Here is a 17,187-nt window from a genome sequence, read left to right as displayed (position 1 = left end):
CAACTTGCTGATATCTTCACCAAGCTTCTGACAAGAGAGCAATTCTGCACTCTGAGAGAATCAATAGGTATGTCTAATCCCCTTTAGTAGCTCTGAATGACACGTATGCATGCTTAACTTAGTTAGAACCTCTGAACTCTATTTGATACGTGTACACTTGCATAAATGCCACACACCTAGGGTATAGCACGTGCATTTAAACATAGAGCCTAGTTGAAAGGTCGAGGCCATCATTACTTGTAGTCATAATTACGTCGCAAACATTTTGCACTATTACCTAGGACATCATTACTCCGATTAGGCGTTTAGGTTTCCAGAAACCTTTCCACTTCTGCCGCTGCCTATAAATAGGCCCCATATTTCTGTATTTCACTCTTTACATTGAAATCATCTTCCCAAAGCTTTGAATCTTCACTTCTGTATCTAAAATCTTCAACATCTTCAAACCTTTCTTTTTTTTATCTTCATCAATGGAGACGAGTTCAAGATACCCAATCTGATAGTGAAACCATCACTCCCATTACTTTGTACAAGTCATTCAAGAATCATGTAGTCCAAAGATCCAAATACTTTGACTAAGTCTATGTTAAGGTAGCTGAACCTTTTGCAACCTGGATCCAAACCAACAAATGGCAAACCTTCTTCAACATTCCAAGAATAGTCTACCATGATCTAGTGATTGAGTTATACCAGAATCTCTATGGTAACCCAGAAAATGAGGACCAACTCATTACTATTGTACAAGGAACAACCTTCTTTGTCACTCCTCAGAAGCTGGCGGATCTATTAGGAGTAGATCTAGAAGGAGAAGAGCTTCGAAAATCTGGCGATGAAAATCGTAGCCAAATTCGCTCAGAAGTATCTGACTCTTGAGAATCTGTACGGTGACCTTATTGCCACCTCTTTACCTCAAACTACAAGGCAAGCTCACTACCTTATTGTCAACTACATCCTGCACATGAAGGGCTCTATAAACTCTGTGTCCAAGTTTGAGCTTTGCCTCATATGGCATATCTTAGAGAGCCATCCTCTGAACCTTCCAGCCCCACTAATTGCTGCCATGAAGAAATGTCATGCCCAACTGGTCTTTGGATCTCTGATCACTTGCCTTATGGAGGAAAGCAACATCACAATCCCTCTGACCATAAAACTCATTTCTAGTTCTATCATCAACGGCTTGGAACACAACAAGCCTCATAAAGTCCCCGTTTCTGATCCTAAACCCAAAAAAGCCTCCAAGAGAAAGGCCTCTGAAACAACTGCTTTTGAACCAATAATCGTAAAACCTATAAAGCTTATCACCAAAAAGCCCAGAGTCACCTCTGAAATACCAAGGCTAGAAGCTCAATCTCCAAAAATCAAAGCTTCTAGGAAGCAAAACACACTCACTCCATCTACCAAGCTAAAGAAGAAGCCCACGATTTCCGACACTCTCCTAGTCTTGGCAAATGAACCTCCGATAACGGCTCAATACTTCACCAAGAATGCTTTAGCTGCTGCTGAAAAGACTACTGTTGAGAAGGAGCTAGAACGAGTAGAAAACCTACATTTGGCTGGGTTTTCTAAGGAGAAGGAAAAATTCCTTGCTGCACAAGCTCTTTTGTAGATAAAAGAAAAGAAGCCAGAAGTGCAGAAGCAAGATGCTGAGCCAAATGAAAAATAAGCTGTTGAGCTGAAAAATGCTATAAATCTGAGTAAGGCTGGTCTCCAAGACACTTATCTCGGAGGAACTTCTAGGAACTTCTATGATGTGTCAGAGGTACCATTAATTACATTATCATATACAAGAAAGGAGGAAAAAGTAAGCTACGTCGATATTGAGATGGTAATTATGCTGGAGATAATGACACAAGGCGTTCAGCTATTGGTTATGTGTTTAGCCTTGGATAGGGACCTATACCAAGTACTGAAGTAGAGGGCAATAACAACAGTAGCTCAAGAATGTACCTAGTTGACACAACTTCTGAAGGATCTTCACCCGCTAGTTGATTGCTCGGTACAATTATATTGTGATAATCGGTAAGCTACATTTGAATTAGATGCCAATGTTCCACATGAGAACCAAACATGTGATAGTCAATAAGCTAACACTTGACTGAGAATCCAATGTTCCACACGAGAACCAAACATATGGAAGTGCAATATCAATTCATATGAAAAAAGTTTTTCATTTTCCATAGGGTAAATTACACCCACGGCTACTGAACTTTACCCATTTTAACATTGTGGTCACTAAACTTCAATTATTAATGGTATGACAACTGAACTTTACATTTTTTAACACCGGTGGCCACTCAACTTTAACTAACTTCTCAAAATGACCGTTAACGACCTCAAAACAAAAATATTCAAGAATTAAAGTTGTTCAAAACAACATTTACTATGAAACCATATTTTTTATTTTCCAAAATCACATTTTTTTTGGAGTTTTCTCTCTTTAAAATTCAATCTCTCCCCTAACCAAACAACACCTAAATGATCTCAAAAACAAAATTTTTTAACAATTAAAGTTCCGTAGAATATTATTAACTCTTCGAATTTTTTATTTTAAGGCCGTTAGCGGTTGTTTTGAGGCGCTGAGTGGCCACCGGTGTTCATACCGTTAAGAATTGAAGTTCAGTGGTCACAATGTTAAAATGGATAAAGTTCAGTGGTTGTAGGTGTAATTTACCCATTTTCCATCTAAAGACACACTACGTAAAAAAAATTGAAGATTGCTAATAAATTTACAAAAGAACTTAGATTGCTAATAAATTTACAAAAGAACTTAAACGATGTGAAATTAATTTAGGGGGTGTTTGTTTCAGCTTTTCGGAGGAGCGTTTAGCGTTTCACTCCAAACTGCAGGAAATATAGCATTTGATTAGGTTTGTATAACTGCAGCGTTTAGCATTTTCTCCAGAATCTGCAACGTTTTGGAGCTTTTCACGAAAAGTCCATCATAAACAGCTGTTTGTAGTTATTTATTATTGATAAAATTATCCTTCTTATTTATGTTTATTTATGTTTCTTCTTTAACGTTATTTATATTTCTAGGGTAAATTACACACATGGCCACTGAACTATACCCATTTTCAAATTGTGGCTACTAAACTTCAATTCTTCCCGGTATGGCCATTGAACTTTATACTTTGTTACACCGATAGCCACTGTCACCGTTGACCATCATTTTTCCACCTTTGACTCCCATTTTAACCGGATGTCTCTCTCCTCCTCCTTCCTCAATTATTTTATACCCATTTTACCCTTATTTATATATATACTCTTCTATGTCCAACCTCACCACCATTTATTATTACTTAACACCTAATTTAGCTTCCAAATACATATTTTTAGGTTTATATATTTTCAAGAAAACTCTATTTTAACCTACTATTATGTTTTTGTATTGGCTTAATATATTTTATTTTAATTAAAAAGTATATAAAAAACCAAGCGGAATAATAAAAAAAAAACACAAACACAAAAATAAAAAAGAAAGACATTTTTTTTTAATTAACAGGAAGAAAAGGAAAAAAGTGAGTGGAGGGAGGGAGACGCGGAGGATGAGGAGAGGAAAAAAGGGCTGCGGAGCGGAGTTGTCACTGCCGGTCTAACAGAGGAGAGGCGTCGCTGTTGCCGCCTCACGAACTGACCGGAGAAGGAAACACAGACCAGCGGATTTGAACTCCGGTCACCGCCTCTCACTCCCTTTGCTGGACACCGTTGTGACCATAGTTCGCCGGAAACCGCATCTTCATCGTCGAATCAGAAACTGATTTCTGAAACTTGCATATAAAAATGGGTAAAATGTGTTTGATTTTTAGATGGGTTTGATGACCTAGGAGAGGGGTTGAAGATGGAGGGTAAAATGAGAATTTTAGGGTGAAAGGGGAGAAACAGCCGGTCAAAAGGGAGTCCACGGTTGAAAAATGCTGGTTAACGGTTACAGTGGCCACAGTGTAAAGTTTAATGGCCATACCGAGAAGAAATGAAGTTTAGTGGCCATAATGTTAAAATGGGTATAGTTCAGTGGCCATGAGTGTAATTTACCCTATATTTCTGAAACATAAATACAGGAAGAACAAGATTTTGTTGTGTTCAATAAATTTTTTATTTTTATTTTTTTATATAGATTATTTTTTATTAATTTATATAACATATTTTTTATTTTATAATAGGATAAAATGTAAAAATACCCTTAATATTTATATCTAGGAGCAATTTTACTCTTAACGTTTAAAATAGTATATCCCCCAAGAGCAATTTTATTTGGGTCAATTTGAAAAATAATGCATCAAACTATCTTATTGGTCATGAATATTATCATCTACACTTCACATGTGTATCATTTTATCATCATTAGTAATAGATCACAAACATAAAAAAAAATTTGTTGAAAAACATTAATATTTAAATAGTTTAATATAATTTTATCAAAAATATTAATATTTAAACAGCTAATAATAAACAGCTAAAAACAAACAACTAATTACTTACTGCAATTAAAAACAGTAACTACAACAGCTATTGGCTAACAGACCCTTAAAATGGCAAGTAAGTACAAAACATGAAAAGCGGATGCTGAAGAGAGTACTAAATATTCACCAGCGACTTAATCTGTGCACTAAAATAAATTCTAGAGATCCCAAGAGATTTCTAGCTGAGCCTAAACTACAAATAAAGTTCCAGAATTCGTACTAATCGTGTGGCTAATTCTTTTTTTTAACTTACATATTTTTGTGGCTGTGGTTTTTGTTTATCCCCGACTTAAATCATTTATATTTAGGTGAGATGGGGTATGTAAATAAGCATAGCAAATAATTAAGAGAATAGGCAGCAAATTGATGTGAAAATAAAACACATTCTTTGCAAAGCAGAATTTTCTCATGGAAAAAACTTGTTTGTAATCATGAATTAAATGGGAGAACAGTTTTACATGGATGATGACAATATTACAAATGATGATACCACTGAAACGGGTAACTTATGCAACTCTTTATTCTCTGGCATAGTCCAAAGTCTACTTCAGACAAATATTATCTCCTCTATTCAATTCAATTAGGAATTCAGAAATTTGGACCAGCAGCTAAGATCTCCTCAGTCAGCTTGCCGTCCGGTCCAATCTTGTAATCAGTGAATGTTGCAAAGTTGTTTTTGAACAGACCAGCCAGTTTTAACAATGTCTCGTTGTATGCGTCCTTGTCCGACCACTGTAATCCAATATTCAAGTAAATCAGAACTAGACCAGCATTACATGAAAACTACGAATAAGAAAAACGAGTGTAATCGAGGTACTTACGGTGTTGATAGGATCCAGGATATCAGAAGGCACTCCTTCAACCTCAGTAGGAATTTCAAGTCCAAAAACATTAGTTTTCTTATATGTTGCATTCAAGAGGCTGCCTGCGTGTATGGCATCTATTATTTTCCTTGTGTATGCTAACTTGAGACGGCTACCTGATCCGTAGCTGTAACGTACCAAATATATAACCAATTTCAGCTTCACTCTATAAAAATAGTTGATGCTATCTTTTTTTCTATATAACACATCATACCTTCCACCTGACCAGCCAGTGTTGACAAGCCATGCCGTTGCACCATGCTTCTGCATTTTCTCGGCTAGCATAGCAGCATACTTGGTAGGATGCAACATTATAAATGCTGCACCAAAGCAAGCGGAGAATGTTGCTCGTGGTTCTTTCACGCCTTCTTCAGTTCCAGCCACCTGTACCGATCAAGGACCGAGAATTCAATTTTGATCATTTTTATGCTTTGTTTAGCATTTGTTTTTCGATATTTAAAATGTGTCATATTAATCTTTAGACAAAAGTTATACCAGAGCAGTGTAACCACTGATGAAATGGTACATGGTCTGAGGCAGGTTCAACTTGCTCACAGGTGGGAGCACACCAAATGCATCACATGCCAAAAGGATTACATTTCTGGGATGTGGACCAACACATGGTATCTTTGCATTAGGAATGTACTCGATGGGGTACGATGCTCGAGTATTCTCTGCAGCAGCAAAACCATTTCTCTCATGTTAAATAGATATTACTGTTGAAATAATCAGGATAGAGCTGAAATCAACAAGGTAGAACTTCACCTGTAACAGATCGATCAAGATAGTCCACTTCACGAGTGTGTTCATCAAACACCACATTTTCCAACACTGGCAATGATAAATAATTTCCATCATTAATACATTGAAACATGTGAAAACTGTAACACATTGTTTCACACAAAAAGTTACAGCCTCTTGTATCATTTTTAACAGTCTTATCAGTTAGTGTACTTTATCTATTGTGTAATTTCAGTAAAATGAGATAAAAAAAATAGTACCAGTTCCAAATTTGATGGCATTCCAGATATCAGGCTCCTTCTCCTTTGCGAGATCAATGCACTTAGCATAGCATCCCCCTTCGATATTTGACACTCCGGTCTCGGTCCAGCAGTGTTCATCATCTCCAATTAGGTACCTATTTGGATCAGTAGATAGAGTTGTTTTCCCAGTACCTACACATAAAGTTTCAAAATTGACTCATCAATGATAATGCAATCACAAAATACCCAGTAAGCACATAGGCTAAAAAAGTTTCATACATATACAAAAAATCGTTGAAAAATAAGTTAAGAGGCACATATCGTATGACTGGCTTGACACAACATGGCCATCGACCATGACATGGTTATACTATACCTGACAATCCAAAGAAGAGGGCAACATCTCCACCTTTTCCCATATTGCAGCCAGAATGTAAGGAGAGGATTTGACGCTTAGGCATGAGATAATGCATTACACTGAAAAGACCCTTCTTCATTTCCCCGGCGTACTGTGTGCCGAGGATGACCATTTCCCTTCTAGCTAGATTCAAATCTATGCTAGTAGAAGATGTCATGTAGTGTGTGTAACGATTACATGGGAACTGACCAGCATTGTATATAGTGAAGTCCGGAGTACCGAAATTCTCCAGCTCTTCAGGAGTGGGTCGGATACACCTGTCACCCACCCAGTTATCGAATTGCACACACATAGCTAACACACCATACACATTTTTTTACGACTTCCCTCCATTGCAGGGGGGATAATATCCAACATATCACATCATAAATAACATTGGATTAACGATAAAGGAGACTTATCTGGCGGATTTGGGCTTTGTAGAAGAGACAAACAGATAAAAACTGCTTTTAAAATGCTTGTAATTCTATTTTCACTTACATGTTATGCATGAACAATGAATGGTATGCTCTGGCAGAGACAATCCGAACTTTGATTCTGTTCTCAGTATCCCAGTTCAAGAATTGATCATTCACAAAGACCTGAAAATAAAAATTCATGATATTCTCAATTACTATTCGCTTGAAAATCTAAACAGGACTAGCATGTAATCCTCTTTGAAGCATGAATAATACAAGTTAGATATGCACTGATTTCTTTTTTTTTCCCTTGAATTGTTGAATTAAACTGAATAGAAATAATCAGATAATATAAACTTCCCCAACAAATATGCACAATAATTTAATTGTAAAACGACAAAATTGATACTCCCAAGAGATTAGTAGTGGCATGGTGAACTAGAAGAAAAATACAAGTTTATTGCCGCATCATCATTATCATCCTGGGCTATACCTATCTCAAAATAAAACGTAAGCTTATCTCTTTCTTATAAATTAGAAAATCCAAATTTCAGAGTTGCATTTCGTGGCAGGTCACAGATAAAAACCAATCCAAGTCAGAAAACAGATAAAGGCGCAAAAAATTAACAAACTAGATTAGGATAATAAAGGAGAAAAAAGATTACCTTGTCCAAGGAATTCAAGTAATCAACAGCTCTTTCCCTATTAACCATGAATGTGTGCTCGTCCATTTCAATGTTGGGGGAACCTCTGAAATTAAAAAAAGGTAATAAATAATTAGAAGAAGGGGGAAATAATAGCCTAATTAAATTAAACGGAAGATGAGAAAGAGATGATACTGACTTTCCCCACCAAAGTTCTTCGGATGTATCATCATCCTTGACAACACGCTTATCTCTTGGAGCTCGGCCGGTCTTAGCACCAGAAAGTGTGGCCAATGCACCAGTCGACGTAACAAAGGAGCCTTTCTCGTACTTTATGGCCTGTTCGTAAAGCTCTGCAACCGTTCCATAATTTCCAACTTTTAGACAAAATATAATTTCTCGGTCATGAGGGATTTTTTTTATCAGAATAATGCTCCACGGGTTAATTAGAGTAATCTGATTTCAAAACTGCAGAGGAGTCCGACGAAGTTTATCGCACCATAGTTGTCCAATTGAAATTTGACTCGAGTCCACATTTTATTTGTGAATCGAATCGGTTTGACTTGGTAATACTATAAACAATAAAATATTTATAAACATTGAAATAAAAATATTATCAAATATTACTTTAGAAATACAATTTTAGTATACAAAAACAAAAAAAAAAAATCATATTGATTCAAAAAAAAAAAAAAAATCATATCAACTAATTATTTAAAATTAAAATATCATGCAATTCACAAATCAGATTTCATCATTGATGGAAAATTTGATGGTGTTAACTTGATAATGTATTTAGTAGATTTGTCCACGGGTTCGGATCCATCTAAACCTGTGTCCTTTGAATTGGGGTTGGACAATTAAAATTGATTTTAAGCTAATTCTAGCCCAAATCCGTTAAAACCCGCCTATTTTTTAGACGGGTTTGGAATTAATGAAAATAGCACAAACTAATTCAACATAGCTGACCTTATTTATTTTTTTTTGGTAGAAAAGGAAAAGAAAAACGAACAACAACAAACTACCCAGGAATTAGCCTAGGGAAGCTAACCCCAATCCTATCTTCTAAGAGAAGATGAGAGATGAAACTAGGGGAAACAGGAAGGGTAGTAACGCCTAACGTCCCTTCATGGCCCGCCGCCGCCAAGCGATCAGCAACACGATTCTGCTCTCTAAAAATGTGTCTGAACTCTACGAACTCAAAGGAGGAGCAAAGCCTTATAATAGCTTTGATGAGGTTGCGACTGTTAAGACCCATAGAATGATTCTCAGAAATCATTTTGATTGCTTCCAAATTATCAGACTCCACAGAGAGCCTCTTAACACCCAGCCTTTTAGCAAGATTGATTCCAGTAAGAATAGCCCAGAGCTCCGCAGAAAAGGAAGAACCCAACCCTAAATTCTGGGAGAACCCAGAAAGCCAGACGCCCCCTACATCTCTAAGCACACCTCCAGCCGCAATCTTACCGTTACTGAGGCAGGAACCATCAGAATTCAGCTTCACAACCCCCTCTCTTGGCTTGCTCCATCCCACGAGATGGACATCACAACACTGAGAGGCTCTGGCAAGGGACTCTCCTTTGAAACTATCGATAATAGAGAAAAGTTTTTTCGAGAAGAAATCAGCTAAGTTTGTCATAAAAACAGTTTTATCTCCAAAAATCTCCTCGTTTCTCCATTTCCAAACTTGGTGACAGATAATAGCAAAGAAAATGTCACCATGCTCCATGTATGGAAGCAACTTTCCTCTAACACCATCAGAGAACCAGTCGACCTCAGAATGTGCCATGAAGGAAGAGAAAATATGGTGTGGGAGAATTTTCCTCCAAACCTCTTTACTATTAGAGCAATCTCTAAGAGCATGGCACAAAGTCTCAACATGGCCTCTGCATCTACTGCAAGCTCCAGAATCAGCCAAGTGCCTTCTGTGCCTATCCGAATTAGTAAGAAGCCTGTCCTTAACGCCCAGCCACAGGAAACTCCTAATACGGAAAGGAACTTTAAGGGTCCAAATCGACTTCCACACATCCGAGGGAGGATCAGATCTAAAGAGAGAGAAAGCTTCAAAGGCCGATTTGCAAGAATAAACTCCATTGTTAGTCAGCGCCCAACAGTGCCTATCCAAGTCTTCCTCTTGATTACTCACCTTCACTCCCCGCATTCTAAGGAGAGTCTCAAGGCTAAAGAAAGTATCAAACTTTGACCAGATCCAGTCCCCTTCCGAGTCAACCACATCGGCAATCCTCCAGTTGCGTATATCACTAGGCGGGGGGGAAGAACACACCTCAATTAACGGTTTATCCCCAATCCAGTTATCAAACCAGAAACTAATGGACTTACCATTCCCCACCTCCAGGCCAACTCCCGAGCAGAACTCATCAAACACAGCACTAAGTCCTTTCCAGAGGAAGGAACAATTAGCAACTCTCTTTTTCGGGCCCCCGAAGATTTTGTCTTTCCGATACTTACCACAAAGGAGGCGAACCCAAAGAGAGGAGGGGTTTTGCCACATACGCCAAAGGAGTTTCATTAATAAAACTTTATTATTGTCATTTGCTTTCCTAATACCCAGACCCCCAGAATCTTTAGGCTGGCAAACCTCACTCCAAGGCACAAGATGGATCTTTCTGCCCTCCGCAGCTTCCCCCCACAGGAACCTACGGTTAATCTTGTCAAGATCATTAAGCACAGGATCCGGAAGCTTACAAGCCTGCATGATGTGATTGGGAGCAGCACAATTAACAGATTGAATTAACGTGAGGCGGCCAGCGAGAGACAGAGTCTTGGCTTTCCAAGTGGCACACTTCGAATTAGCTTTATCCAAAGTCTCTTTGAAGGAGCCTTTAGACACACGCTCACTATGGAGGGGAACGCCCAGATACTTCCCAAGAGAATCAGTAAGAGGAATACCTGAGAGATCACTTAATCTCTTACAGACTCTCTGATTCATATTCTTAGAGCACATCATCCTAGATTTCTGGATATTAAGCTTCTGCCCAGAGGCCGAACAAAAACAATCCAGAATATCCATAATGACTCTCAACTGCTCCTCATTACCCTCAAGAAAGATAAGGACATCATCTGCAAAGAATAAGTGAGTCACCTGGGGACAGAAGCTGTTGATCGCCACAGGGTGGAAACTCCCATTATCAATCGCATCCTGAATCAGGTGAGAGAGCCTCTCCATAGCAATAACAAAAAGGAAAGGGCTCATAGGATCCCCCTGACGGATTCCTCTGCCCGGGGAAAATTCCTCTGACATATCCCCATTGACCATAACTTGAAATACAGGAGAAGAAATACATACCTTAATTAAACTTCTCCAGCTGTCCGGGATTCTAGCTCTCTCAAGGCTCTCCATCAAGAAATCCCAATTAATTCGATCATAGGCCTTCTCTAAATCCAGCTTCAGAGCCACAATGCATTTCCTCCCCTTCCTAATCTTCATCGTGTGGACCATCTCTTGGGCGATCACCACATTATCCATCATTTGTCTACCAGGCACAAAGCTACCCTGATTCTGACAAATGATCGCAGGAAGAATGCCACGGATTCTATTAGCCACAATCTTTGTAACAGTTTTGTAAAGAACATTACAAAGACTGATAGGTCTCATATGCAAAAAGGAAGAAGGCTTATCAATCTTAGGAATTAGAACCAGGAGGGTTCTATTAACCAGCTCAATATCCTTCGAACCACTAAACACCCCCAAGACAAAATTATAGATGCCTTCCTTCACTACATCCCAATGCTTATGGTAAAAGCCCGCCGGAAGACCATCAATCCCAGGAGCTTTAGAAGCCCCAATGCTGAAGATAGCTTGGTCAATCTCTTTTCGGGAAATAGGTTGAAAGGCCTCTTGACTACAATCCTCACTGATTAAAGGAAATGTAGCAATAGAGTGAGCCCTCTCCAAAAGAAAAGGTTCCTCTTTGAACAGCTCTCTGTAGAAATCCAGGGCTAAGTTCTGAATAACCTTATCTTCATAAACCCAATCACCATTAGAATCCTTAATGGCCTCAATTCTATTTCTCTGCCTTCTGATCAGGGTAGAGAGATGAAAGTATTTGGTATTACGATCCCCATCTCTAATCCAGGACTTCCGAGACTTCTGGAACCAAAGGAATTCCTCCTGCCTAAGCACAGCCTCCAGCTCCTTCTGAAGGGTTCTGAGGAGGCCCTCAAGGCTATGATCAAACCTCCCCTCCAACCTGCGTTGAATGCCCTCCATCCTCTTTAATAACTTGTTCTTCCTTCTGATAATATGCCCAAACACATTCCTATTCCACCCCTGCACCTTATTCCTGAACCCTTCAGCAGCTTGCAGTACATACGAATGAGGTCTCCAACTCTCATGAACGAACTCTTTAAACTTAGGATGGGACTCCCAAGCCAACTGATACCGGAACGGTCTCTTACCCCTAGGATGCTTACCTCTCAAAAGTCTAAACAAAATAGGACAATGATCCGAATGACGGAATGGGAGGTTCAACACAGAGCACTCGGGGAAAGAAGTTAGAGCTAAAACATTAGCGTAGACTTTGTCCAATCGAATAAAAGTATTATTACGCTTCCAAGTGAATTTATGACCAGAAGCCCCCAGATATTAATTAGGAAATTTATATATTTATAATTAAATATTTATTTTTAAGTATAAATTTGATTTTTTATAATTAAAACTTATATGTATTTTTTAAATGGATTTATATGGGTTGGGTCCGGTTCGTACCTGCTTAAATTAATAGTGGTTGAGTTTGGAACAAGTATTTTTACATAAAACGGTGATATCGAAATAGAACCAGATAGAATCAATGTAGTATCATTTGAACCTTGTCCCGTTTAATAAACTATATAATACTTTTTTTTAATTGTGATTAACATTGAGCATAGCTTCCTTAAAAAAACATTGAGCTATGCATTGCAAACAAAGGCAACGCTGTTTATCTCCAAACAAAGTCATCAATTTCATCATCTTCATCTTTTTTTTTTTATTTTTTAACTCATCATCTTCCTATGATACGTGCATCGTGTCGTTACTTATCAAACACACCTGTATATTCACAGGTGATTTTTTTTCTTCTAAAAAAGCAAAAAAAAAAAAAGAGTACGTATATATCTTTAACTCGTTACACATAAAATTGTGTTTAGAGACAATTTTTTATAAATTATCCTTATTAACGGAGGAAGAAATTATTATCTTAACTACTGAGTTGTTTAACTTTTCTTAAAACAATATTTAAGTTCAAACTTCTAGACTTTATTTTCTTAAAAACTGTAGTTAAAAAAAATCAAATTAACTCAAATAAAACTGAAGTAGTAATTGTATAAAACAACATTTTAGTTATTTTTTCTAATAATACCTGCCGGAGATAAATTGTAGAGCACATGAGTAAACTTTAAGGAGCTGTCGCTGACGCTGATAGTGGGGGCTTCAACGTGGTGTTCCTTGGGAGCGGCGGCGCTGCTGCTATTGATAGATTGGGTTTTGTTCGCTGGGTCACCTCTTACCACCTTCGGTCCTGTTTCTCTTACGTAAGATGCCAAAGATGCACTGTTCCAAACAATATATTATTATTTTATCACTTCCCAAATTAAGTAGTTTCTTGTCTTTAACAATATATAAGCTTTACCAAAGATGCACTGTTTCTCTTATTATTATTTTTCTATTCATTTAACATCATCAATCAGTTATCCAATTAAAAAATATAGAAAAAGAAAAATTATGGGAATGATGAATGGAACATGGGGATAGAAGAATATTACAACAAGTAACGTAGTTTAGTAGGAAATTACGTTCTCACGTCTTTCTACTTGGAAAGATTAACACGTTGCCTTTGTTTATATACATTCAACAATTATTTTTCCAATATTCCCCTTCTAGTATGAGTTATATAAAATATTTGTTCATTTTTTGTAATTGATTGATATTAGTAGAGAAAATATAACGCATTATTCATTTCAAAAATAAATAAATAAATAAAATAAGACCAAATTATCATCTGGTATGTCAAATTAATTTTTTTATAGTTTGAATAAAAATCAACTTAACATGAATAACTGCGGCAGAAAGAGCATAATTGATAAAACTAATAAACAGATTGGCCGAAATTTCAGATTGAAAAGTTCAAAAGTAATTTTTAATTTGAACAAATTTTCAAGTCAGTAACAATATTATGATTTTCGTTATATATTTAATTAAATACAAACTAAACAATAATATTTCCTATTTGAAAGTCTATACACTTGCAGCAGTAACTTTACACTTACAGTAACTTTTCATTTTCGGGAATATTATAATAAAAAATATAATTTCACGGGACATAAATCCAAGGGTCAGGAAAGGTTTTAAATATTCTAGAATCTTTAAACGTGTCGTTAATAGAGTTTCGTGGCCCCACAAAAACACAATCCAGGAATACATTCCACCACCAGATCATCCATTCCCGTTTTCCGCATTACATTTTATATAGTAAAATATTTTTTCTCCACCTTCGTCATTATCATATAAATATACAATTACAAATGCTAATTGTAATTAAAGTCAGATTTAAGTGAAATTACTTGTTGATTTCCGTAATAAATCACAAGCTAGATTTTAAATACAGATTAAAAAATTATTAGTATTAATATATATTATAATATGTGTCGCGGGTGCAAAGTATACCTGATGGACTGGAGCTGCTGTTTCTGGCGTTGATCATCAGAGATAGTAGGAGTAAAAGCGCCCGGAGCACCTTTAATAGGCGTAGAAGGTTGAGATTTCTTTTTCTGAAGAGAGTGAAGTTCGTCAATGGTCTGAGCCTTCACAGTGGGTGCAGCCATATCATGACAGATACCGTCATGTTTATCGCTCGTCGTGATCTTCCGTAGCCCAGCCTTGCGCGGCGTTCCGTTCATCTCATTCCCGTTGTTCGACATCGATCTATCTATTATCGATCGATCTCAGCTCTCTAATCTGTCCAAACACAATGAGGATTGATTAATCAATTCTCAGCCAAACAAGAAAAAATAAAAGAGGGATTGGAATGAAAGAGAGGATACTTACCGGAGGAGGAGTGAGAGCAAGGAAGTGGATAGGAAGAGTGAATGGGAAAAAAAGCTAATTAAAGAAAGGAAATGGGGGAGTGGAAATGGATCATGAAAAGGAAGAGTTTGTTACGGGGAGAGAAAAAGAATAGGAGAAATGATGGGAGAAAGAAGAGGGAGTGAGATGGGGTTTATAAAGGATTGAAACTGAACCGGAGATCAAGGCAATTTAACCATGGTTAGAATTTATCTGTTGCATGGGTTAAGTCCCAAGAAAAGGAAGAAAAAATAAAAATGAATAAGGTATTATTTTAATGTTAACAGTTAGTGGGAGTTCAGAACAAATTTTTACTGGTAGTATGAACAAGTTTGATTTTGAGTATCAGTTATAGATATTCCAACCATGACTTTTTCTCTATCATAAATAGACAAATAGACATGTTGATGGGCCGGATTCGGGCCGGGTCCAACGGACGTTTGTCTAAAAATGATCCGTCTAAGTTCAGTCTTGTCCATCGTTAATTTTGGTGGATTCGGACCGGACTGGACTAGGCTTTAAAAATCAAATTTCAAGCTCAGTATATATAAATCCACTTAAATATATATGTATAATTTTTAATAATAAAAATTTAAATTTATACATAAAAATAAATATTAGTAATATATAAATATATAACTTTATTAATTAATATTAATAGGCAGGTCAAACTGGGTTGGTCCGTGCTATTTTTATAAATCTCAAACCCGCCTAAAAAAAAGACGGACTTTAACGAAAACTTGGTCGGCCTGAGTCTAAAGATAAATTTTCAAGTCCAAACCTGACCCAGGAGATACGGATCTGGATAGATCGGGCGGGTACCCGGATCCATGAACAGATCTAATCATAAATAGTCTTTCAACCACTAGACCAAGACATTCAATATTGTAAGTAATTGGGGTGTAATATGAGACATAATATTTGTATTTTATAATAATACTTGAAATTGACTCAATTTACTAATATCAATGGTAAAGTTCCTTTAGATGTTGTTAGGAATAAAATTACTCATAATTATCAACATTTAGGTGCAGGGCCGGTCCTAGGTAAAGACTAGAAGTGTAGCCGGTCAGGGTCCAAGACCAAAAAAGATCCAAGTTTTTTTATTTTTATCATATTTTTTTTTTATGAATGTAGGTATAATACATATTCAGACCTAAAATGTATCAAATAATATGATATTTTAGATTTAAAATAGATCCAAATTTCTATTTTACAATTTTAAGTTCAATTTTTTATTAAAAATATTTTATCTCTTATTTCGTCTGAAATTCATAAAATGTTAGGATAGACGTTGGTTTGGTGAATTTTTCACCTTATCACAAATAAGAAAAGTATCCCTCACCAAACTCAAACTACTTAATTTTGTTCATTCCATTTCTTTGTTATTTATCATGTAAACAGAACCTAGCAAATTTAGATTAGTTTTTTTTTCTTAAGGTGCAAAAAAATTGACTTATGCCTTGAGAAATCAAATGTAAAAATTAAAATGATTTTAATGTTGAAAAAATAAATTTATCGTTTGTAATAGTTACAGGACTAAGAACGTAATCAACCAAATTGTATGGGTCGAGTTCCCAAAAAAGAGAAAAAAAGAAAAGATAAAATTCCAAAACTGCGATTTAAAAAGGGAGAAACAGAAGAGTGACGAGAAGGAAATCTGGTGGTCCCTGGGGCAGGCAAGTTGGTCTTACGTATGTGGTGTTCTGTTTTGTTGGACAGCTTGGACTTCTGATGCAGAGTATTAATATCCAAACTGATTTTGTTCCTTTTTCTTTTTCTTTGTAAAAGAATTTCCTATTTTTTTATATGCTTAATAATTTATTTAAATTACTTCAAAAACAATATTTCTTTTCTTTTTCTGTTTTGCTTTCAACGATATTCTCGGTCCCTTCCGATTGAATGAAATTGAATATATATAAGAGTTAAAGGATGAGCTTTTTGGAGCAGTATATAGTTGACTCCAAATCACAGAGGAAAATATAGTTTTTTTTTTTTTTTTACTATGTGCTGTTTATTTTAACATTCTTTTATAAAAATAACAGTTTGTTTTAGCTTTTCACAAATCAAACTTTTCGTAGATAACTATTTATATTTATTTGACAGGATAAAATTATTACTTTTTTTTTTTATTTCTGCAAAACATATTTCTCATTTAATGTTTATTTCAATTTTTGTAAAATTATTGTCAAAATAATAAAGTTTTACTTCTTTCAATAAATAATTATTTTTAAATTTTATTTAATTATTTAGATTATTTTTATTAATTTATATATTATAATTTTATAATTTTATAATTTATTTGTTAATTAATTTAAAACGTGAATATATTTGGATAAATAATTTATTAGTCCTTAT

The 17,187-nt window shown here is 36.1% G+C and overlaps 1 protein-coding gene across 1 annotated transcript; it reads right to left on the bottom strand.

Moving 5' to 3' along the window:
* Positions 1-4,861: 4,861 nt before the first annotated feature.
* On the bottom strand, positions 4,862-14,945 carry LOC136230884 (phosphoenolpyruvate carboxykinase (ATP) 1). Its single transcript, XM_066020080.1, has 13 exons — positions 14,812-14,945; positions 14,431-14,721; positions 13,127-13,317; positions 7,966-8,119; positions 7,788-7,872; positions 7,205-7,305; positions 6,683-6,981; positions 6,325-6,498; positions 6,089-6,154; positions 5,819-5,997; positions 5,538-5,707; positions 5,282-5,450; positions 4,862-5,192 (listed from the first exon to the last, which is right to left on the bottom strand). Exons 2-13 carry the CDS (start codon positions 14,682-14,684, stop codon positions 5,049-5,051), a joined length of 1,986 nt encoding a protein of 661 aa, XP_065876152.1. The 5' UTR covers positions 14,685-14,721; positions 14,812-14,945; the 3' UTR covers positions 4,862-5,048.
* Between the last annotated feature and the right edge of the window lie 2,242 nt (positions 14,946-17,187).

Source organism: Euphorbia lathyris, chromosome 5 (assembly GCF_963576675.1).
Source record: "Euphorbia lathyris chromosome 5, ddEupLath1.1, whole genome shotgun sequence".
Taxonomy (NCBI): Eukaryota; Viridiplantae; Streptophyta; class Magnoliopsida; order Malpighiales; family Euphorbiaceae; genus Euphorbia; species Euphorbia lathyris.
The sequence above is the reverse complement of the archived record's forward strand: the minus strand, read 5'-3'. Positions and strand labels throughout refer to the sequence as shown.